Source organism: Fulmarus glacialis, unplaced genomic scaffold (genome assembly GCF_000690835.1).
Source record: "Fulmarus glacialis isolate BGI_N327 unplaced genomic scaffold, ASM69083v1 scaffold26673, whole genome shotgun sequence".
Taxonomy (NCBI): Eukaryota; Metazoa; Chordata; class Aves; order Procellariiformes; family Procellariidae; genus Fulmarus; species Fulmarus glacialis.
In genome coordinates, this window is record NW_009201372.1 from 1 (window position 1) to 8,462 (window position 8,462).

Here is an 8,462-nt window from a genome sequence, read left to right on the forward strand (position 1 = left end):
CTCCAGAAGAGGGGTCAGCAGGGCCCCCGCTGCCATGCGAAAACGCGTGCTGTCTGCGGGGTGGCTGTGGAGGCGCTGTCTGTCTGTCCGCGTGGAAGCAGGTGACCCTAGGAAGGGAAGAGGAAGCTTTCCAGAGAGTGCTGCTCAAATTCACTGTTTCTCTTCTCCCTCGCAGTTTTCTTTCTTTCTTTCTTGAGTCATTTGAAACTAGTAACGTCTGTTTAGATACTGATACAAAACAACTTTCCAGCAATAAAAATAAGATTGCATGTGACTTTTTTTAAAAAAAAAGCTATCTGGGGTATTTTTAATGTTCTCCAAGTAGTCCTAAATCTATCAGCTTTTCTAGTTAACATTAGTGGGAGCTTTGGTTAAGCAGTTTTGGTTCCTTGTTGTGCTTTAAATTCTGTAAAAACAGTCGAGGAGCTAGAGAGGCTGTAGCGGTGGTGCGTTTTGAGCAGTGTTTTCCCTGTTGCCTTACTGACCACCTCCATGCTGTGCTTGTGTGCCCCAGGGTCAACAGCAGCCTGTCCAGTGATGAGCTCCTCCTGGAAGACTTGGAGACAGAAGGGGAGAGGCAGCTGAAGAGTCTCCTTCACCACCAGCTCGATACTACTGTCTCCATCGAGCAGTAAGTCCTGATCTGGCCCCTGGGGGGCTGCCAGAGGGGCTGGTGAGCAGAGTCTGGCTATGTTAGGGGCAGCAGCAGTGTCGCCTCACTGGGGCCTCTTCCCCGGGCAGATGTTTGGTGCAGGCTGTTGTCTGCCAAAACAGCTGTGGAAACCCTTCCTCTTTTGCTGGGTCTCCCCAGCAGGAGATAAGCGCTCCGTCTCTCCTGGAGCAAATGCTGGCAGTAACTTATTTTCACCTGGTGAAAATAACCAATTTGCCTGGGCCAGACGCAGAAGTGAGTTTCTAGGCTGGTGAGCATATCCCCACCAGGCTGGTCTGTGTTTGCACCTGCAGCGTGCTTGGTGTTACAGTGTCATGAGGTGCCTCTTGTCCATGTTGGGGCAGCATCCTGCCCTGTGGTATCTCATGGGCTTGGAAAAGGGTCAGGAGAGTGCAGCTCAATTGTGTTTTGGAAACATGGCATCTCTGCCTAGTTGCAGCAGGACCAAGCATGGTTGGGGAGAGAGGCCAGCCCCTTCCTATTCCCCCAGTTTCTCAATGCTAAGTTGTTTCTGCTGTTCTGTTGTTTTGGGTTACAGGTGCAAATCAAAGCGGAGATGCTTTGCCCCCGCAGCTTTTTACAAACCTTTTGGGGAAGAGGCTGCGGGGGCTTTGACCTTGTCGCAGTTCCAGGCCCTGCAGGAGAGCAACAAAGAAACTGCCTCTCTCCGGGAACTGGGGCTCTCCGACTCGGAGATCCTGCTCTGGAAGAACCGGACTTCAACAGGGAAGGTAGGCATGCTCTGCTCTGATGTGAACGTGGTGAAGTCCCTCTAACCCCATGGCCTGTGGCACCCTGGTAGAAAATTCAAGTCCCTTGTAAGCCCTCTGGTAAAGAATGGCTGCTCCATGTATTTCTTGCCTCCAGGGCAGCATGATCACACATTTCTTCTGGCCTGTTTTCTTTGGTGGAATGGTCTGTACTAAAAGCTATGGTGGAGAGAAGAGTTGGTCCTTTGGAACACAGCAGGATCTGACTATATTCCTGCCTCTGCCTTGATGGTCTCAAGCAAATCATTTCACCTGTTTATACCTGTGTAAGAAGGATTTAAAGGATGGAGGAGAAAAAGGAGGAAACATTTCAAAGTGCCTCAACCTCCTCTTTCAGTTTTCTGACACATCCCTGGATCCCATGGCTGGCTTGGGATAGCTGTCTGTAGGGAGGGTTTTGTACGTTCTCCTCAGGGGCTTGCAGATGCTTCAAGGGACTTGAAACAGCCGTGTAAAAATAGCAATGTAGAGCTGTTAGACCAAGTGTGTGATTGCTATGACAATTGCTTTGGGTGCAGTTTGCTGCAGAGCAGAGCCAAAGCAGGTTTCTCCCCTTCCCCTACCTTCACCCTTTTCTTTCATATTCGAGAGACAAGGGGCTTTTGGGGTTGTCCTGTGTCAGGTGCACTGGAACATCCTGCTCTTAATTTGCTAAACCAGAAGGTGCAAAACAGGACTTGAGCTGACCCTTGGCTTCTCTCTGTCTCTCCTCCTCTTCCTGAGCAATAGTTGTGCACAGGAGGAAGCTGTCTGCAGTAATCATGGGTTTGCCTCTCTTCAGCTGAAGTCATTACTTGCTTTGGTGTTTAAATGCACACCAGCCCTGGTGTGGCCTGCATTAAAGCTTGGGTTAGAGAGGAGGGGTGGTAATTCAAGAATGAAAATTAATGTCAACAGTACCTGCTGTTGTATTTGGTATGAAATCAGTTCTGGGATGTTTAGAAACAAAGATTAGCATGGAAAACACTACTCTGACAGAAAGAACCAGTGACATTAGGGTCCATCTTCTACAGGTTGTGAGAGAAGAAGAATGTTTAGAGCGAAAGCTCAAGTCAGGTAGCGATGTGCAGCTTTGTATGTGGAGGCCCTGAGTGAAAGATTCCACCAAGGAGGAATCAGCTGAGACAGAGAGGACTTCATATTGCCTTCAGAGAGCTCTCGGCAAAGTACTGAGTGCAGGCTTCTGTTATTTTCAGCTGCTAAGTTGCAGCTTTTTTGAAAACAAATTATTACAAATTATTTCCCAGAATTGCTTTTACACATAAACAACCTTTTGTGCCCCAGGGAAGTTGTGAAATGGTGAATGGAAGCTGTGCAGATGTGGGCCCATGCAGTCAGGCAGGAAGGGAGAGGTGCCCATGGGAAAGTCTTTGTTAGATTGTGCTCAGTGCAGGGAGAAAGCCTGGTTTCTTGCCTGAGGCAGAAGGATCTGCCACAGTAATTCTCAAAATGAATTTGAGAAAAGAAAATCCACCTACAGCCCCATAAAAGTGTGTTCTCTGGATTCTGATAGAGGTAGATGGGGGAACAGAAATGCCACTCCAGAAGTTGGGGTATGTCTCTGTGCTTTGGCAGCACGAGTCTGGTGAATCTTAGCAGTGCCTTGGCTCTGTGCAGTGAGGTTTATTTATACAGGAATGCTCGCTCTTAGCCAGGTTAGCTATGAGGTCTGTGCTGTAGTAGCTGAGTAGTTTCTGGGAACTGGCTCATGTGAAGCTGGTCAGGGGTTTAGTCCTCAGCATAAACCTAACCTCGGGTGCCAAACAACAGCTTGGGGACCTCTTTTCAGCAAATAAGCTCATAGGCAAAAGCTTGGTGGAAACTTGAGTTCAGGGATGCTCTAGGCGGGGCAAAAGAAATGCCAAAAGGGGTTTGTGCAGTTACTGTAGGTGGCCTTAGAAAATGGCTGTTGGCAGAGGCAGGGACTGCTGGGACAGAGGGACACAGGCACCATCAGACAGTGAGGCCAGGGGAAAGAAAGCGGCACAGAAAGGTCAGGAGAAAGAGGCTGTTTTTCCACTTCTCTCAAGAACTGATGCTTGCTGAGTGGTTATATTTCTGTCCTATCCTTGCAGTAACAGGATGTCTTGGTGACCTGCTCTTTGGGGGATGGTTCCTAGTTGCACCCACTCCAGGGCTGAAGGATGTAAAGTTTGACTGCTGGCCGAGTCTCTGAAAAGGAGGCACATGCCGTATCTGAGCAAAGCTGTCCCTGTCTTCCAGGGCTTTGGTCTGGGAGCAGCCCCGGAGGCCACGCAGGACCGACTCCATGCCATCCAGGAGAAGATGGATGACCTGCTCTTTGGGGGATGGTTCCTAGTTGCACCCACTCCAGGGCTGAAGGATGTAAAGTTTGACTGCTGGCCGAGTCTCTGAAAAGGAGGCACATGCCGTATCTGAGCAAAGCTGTCCCTGTCTTCCAGGGCTTTGGTCTGGGAGCAGCCCCGGAGGCCACGCAGGACCGACTCCATGCCATCCAGGAGAAGATGGAAGAGCTGGCAGCAAGCAGCTGAGCCGGCGGGAGATGGAGATTGAAAATGCCCTCTTTCAGGGAACAGACCGCCACTCCTTCCTCCGCGCGCTCTACCACCAAGGTTTGTGGGCTCAAGGCTGTTCCTGCCTTTGCTCCAGCACGGAGAGACGGGGTGTGTGGGAGTCCAACACATTTCTGTCTGGCCTTCTGTCCCTGAAGACACGGTTCTGTTTTGGCGCTGTGTGGGAGGAGATATTTTCCTCTCTTACGTGAGCAGATAGAGAGTGGGCTTTCTGAAGGGTTTAATATAGAGGCTTGTAAAGTCCATCTCTGTTTGGAGAGCATAAATCTTGTTGATGTGCTGCGTGTGCTGCAGAGCCCAGCTCGGTATATGGAAGAGCAGCCAGGGTTATGCTTTCGGAGGTCCCCACTGAGCTGCACCGAGTGACATGAGTGCCTGTGTAGGGCTAGAGATCGTCCCTTCTCTGATTTAACTGCAGTCTAACAAGGGTGGGAGGAAAGCAAAGGCACAGAGCAGGAAAGAGTAGGAGTGACTTATAGCCGAAGTGGAAATGGAGCCCAGTTGCTGATTCCCAGTACTGTGTCCACGGGAGACTTCTCACCCCAGCAGTGTTGTCCCTGAGCCTGTGGCTTAATGTGACTTTTCTGGATGGAGAGTCAAGTGTTTTCCAGAGATGGCAAAAGCTGCTCCAATCTGCTTTAGCTGGAGAACATGCGGGCATGAAGCTCCAGCCCAGGCTGATTTTTGTATGTAAGACAGTATTAAATAAAAGATGAGGAAGAACTTCTAAACTCCAACTCCTAACTCCTAAAACACCACTTTGATCACCGTTGATGCTGTTCAAGCTATAATGTCCAGCTGACCCAGTGTCCACTGGACCCTGCTCCCTCCTTTGGTGTCAGTGTTGTGGCAAAACCAAGAGGCAGCAAGGTTGAGGCTCATAGGCTGGGAGGTGCCCCTCTCACTTCTGTCCTCATTTCCATTAAATAGAGTAAAGGAGATATCATTGGTCAGTCCGTGCCATGGACCTTCTTTAAACCCAGGAGCTTAATTTGATGTCCCTGGAATCAAAAACTCTATATTCCACATAGTGGTGTAGAAAGGCAGTGTGGCACATCCTGGCCGTGGATGGATGGAGGAGGAAGGTGTGTTGAAAAAGTCACTAGAACGTGCTGAAATGTGGCTGCAGATAAGCTAGTGAGGGCATCTCTGGAAGAAATGAGCTCTGTACAAAGCACTGGTGGAGCTGCTGCTCTCTGCAGGTTCATCCTGAGCTGGGGCACCCGCACTTTCTGGCTGCTGCGGCTACTCTTCTTGTTTTAAATAACCTGCAGGGCCTGGTTGGCAGATGCATGGAGGCTGCGTCGGAACAGGGTTTCTCCTATCTGTGCCTCTTCCTGCAGTCTGTGCATTTTCCAGGTTGTTGGTGGTAGTCACATTACCATGTTTCTCCGTTGTGGATTAGATGACACTCAGAAGCGGGTAACAGATGAAAAGGACCCCATGGTTCATCTGGAGAGTGTTTACCAAGAGCTACTGAGCAAGAAGTGGCCTGAAGAAGTCCAGCCTACCAAGAGTGACCCATGCTTGTGCCCTTCCCTGGCCCTGCAGGGACCTGTGGCTGAGGAGTCATCACTTCCAGACCAGGAAGAGCAGGCAGAACAGGCAAGAAGTCCCAGCCTTCCTTCAACAAGGCCCCACCAGTCCCCTCCAAGGCCTGTGATTATCAAAGAGCCTGTAGAGTTTGTCCCGGAAGAGGAGATCTGTAAGAACCGTCTCTCAGAGGAAGAACTCCGGAATATACCCAGGTTCTCATCCTACCATCCTGGGGAGCCCAACAAGGTATGTCAAGATGAACCAGGATTTATTCTTCTTCCTCACTAGCATGCCCTAAAGCTGCTTCAGCAGGGAGAGGCTCCTCTTTGCTATGGACTGGCTGTTGATGGAGGGTGCTTGGTTGATCTTCCCGGCCAAGTGAGAGCAGCCTCCACTCTGGGAGGGAAGGCGACCTTTCAATCTATTGGGAAGTTGCCCGGCCTGGCAAAGAGCTGTACTTCAGACCTCAGCCCTTCCTGGCTCTGGGAGGTCACTGTTTGGGCCTGACAGACCAGCTGTGACTTTACTCAAAGTGTGCTTAACTGGTAGCTGGAGCTTGTTGCATTTTATAAATAACTGGAGATATCAGCACTTGGCGCCTGCAAGCATAATGATGCCTTGAGTCCAGAGCTGCCTTTCCCCGTACATCCACCTGTCTTCCAAACTCCACTGTGTGGGAGAAGGACTCTGGTTTGGCAGAGGGGCTAAACTAATTCATACCTTTGAGGTGTATGGACTTGGGACCAGGTTGAAAGGTGTCTGTTTGCATGGCACAGGCTGGCTGACCCTTTGTCTCTCTGGAACAGGTGCTGTATTTGAAGAACCTGGGCCCTCGAGTGACGATGAAGGACCTAGTGTCCTTGTTTGCTCGGTTCCAGAAGGAGGACAGCCCACTGATCCAGTTCCGCCTCCTGAGCGGCCGGATGAGGGGTCAGGCTTTCATCACCTTCCCTGGTGAGTTGCTGTTTCGTGCCTCTCGGTTCTTCCCTGGCCCACGAAGGTGCCACATCTTCCTGCAGGGCACTGGGCTGGTGCCAAGCCTGCTCTCCAAGAAGGAGGGGAGTTCACTCCCTCTTCTTCCTATCGTGTCATTCATAATCTTTTCCCTGGACTGAAAGAGGATTCATCAAAACAGAAGGGATGCAGTCTGTTATGTGCCATATTTATATTCGGCACATCACTCTGGCTGGAGGATCCCAGCGCTGCACTGGATCGCAGTGCAGGCTGAGGGTCTGTGAGCCAGGAACATCTGTGTGAGACCATGTGTGCCTGTGCCAGAACTTGCTGTGTAACCTGCGCTCATTTTGCTTTCTTGTTGCAGATACTCAGTTGGCCCAGGATGCCATGCTGTTGGTGAACGGGTACAATCTGCAGGGAAAGCCGCTGGTGATTGAATTTGGGAAAAACAAGGGGCATTTGCCAGAGGCTGACTCTGCCATCCCCTGCTCCTCTGCTGGACAGAGCTCCCCTGCCAAGTAAGGGATGGATAACTGAGAACCTTGTGGATTTGCATGGGCAATGGGAGCTCCTTGGTCATAACTGGGACAGTGAAGGACTGTTGGGAGTTAACATGCAGGTTCATAAATCTCAAAGTGGGGAAGGGAGAGAGCTGGGGACTAGGCTTTTCCTTGAGAGAGATGGGCACTGTCTTTACACTGTTGGGGTGTACTGGCTTTTTCTTTCTGTTCTACATGTGCGTCTGCCTTCTCAGCCCTTTGTGGCAAGAAGGGAGGGAGGAAGTCACATAAATAAATATTTATTACGGTATTTCCTCAGTGTGTGTTTATTCACCTGTGTCCTGTGCAAGTCTTCTAGAGCTGCACTTCTAGTGTGCTGCACTCTGCTGATGCAGGACTGCGTCGGCAGAGTTCAGTCCTGGCCACTATGCTGGGAGCTGGGTTACCTGACTGATGCGGGGACTGGTGGGGCTGCTGCCCCATCTCTGGTGGTGGCAGATATGTTGCTTTAGGACAAGAAAAAAGGCTGCCCCTTTTCTTCCAGACACTTTGGCTGCACAGGTATCTAATTACACAGGTGCTTTATGATAGCAAATATGTCTTGGCTCCTCACCATTGATCCCCATAAAGCCTGTAGCATGGAGGACGGTTGCTCTGGTGGGGTACCATTGTGGCAGATGCCATGGTTTATCTGCTGACCTGTTTTAGTGCTTTTTGTGAACAAGGCAATCTAATGTCATATGCTTCCCACAGTATCCCAGCGCTCTTGGGAGAGCAATATCTGAGCTCTTGGTGAGGGAAACCAGGCTTTCCCAGCAGAGCCGAGTTGCAGGCTTCCTCTGCATACCTAAATAGAGCCATGCGGAGAAGAGGAATGTTCCCAAGAGGTGTTGTTTTTCTCCTTGCTGCCATCTCTTCCTCACAACTGTCCTTCTGGTAAATGCACTTACAGGAACACGCAGATACACCGATCTGGCCAAGGCTGCGCCGGATCTACAAAGAGGTGATTCTGGTTCAGAGCAAACTGAAAAATTGAAAAAGAAAAGGGGCTGAGGTGTTACTGAGCACCGGCTTTGCCCTGGTGCTGGCAGGCTTTCCCCTGTCCAAGCTCCAGAGGAGCTGGTGTCGCTGTGGGGTGGTTCTGGGCTCCAGTGCCCCAGAGCTGTAAACAGACCACACTCTGCCCGCCCTGTCCTGGTGGGAGAGCCGGGCCATGGCAGAGGTAGGCCCCGGGGCTGCTTTCAACCCTGTCCCTGGGAGAGTCACCCAGGCCTATCCGGACCCACGCGCCCCTGGAGCTCTGTGCCCTGTGCTGAGGCTGCTGCCGGCTGCCTGCCCAGGCTGGGGTCTGCTGGCACAACCTCTGCCAGCCCGGCCTGAGTACTGGGACTGCTGCTGGCCTCTGGTTGCTGGCACCTCCACCCCCCGAGAGGAGAGGCTGGGGCCTCCCCACGCGGTTCCCCCGGTGCTA

At 51.2% G+C, this 8,462-nt stretch overlaps 1 protein-coding gene across 1 annotated transcript; it reads left to right on the forward strand.

The window, feature by feature from the left end:
- Positions 1 to 418: 418 nt before the first annotated feature.
- RBM41 (RNA binding motif protein 41) lies at positions 419 to 7,009 on the forward strand (the record flags this gene model as incomplete). Its single annotated transcript, XM_009573928.1, has 7 exons — positions 419 to 631; positions 1,212 to 1,404; positions 3,667 to 3,779; positions 3,937 to 4,037; positions 5,404 to 5,780; positions 6,341 to 6,488; positions 6,856 to 7,009. Coding segments are annotated over 7 exons (1,299 nt in total), but the record flags the coding sequence as incomplete, so codon positions are not given.
- Positions 7,010 to 8,462: the final 1,453 nt, after the last annotated feature.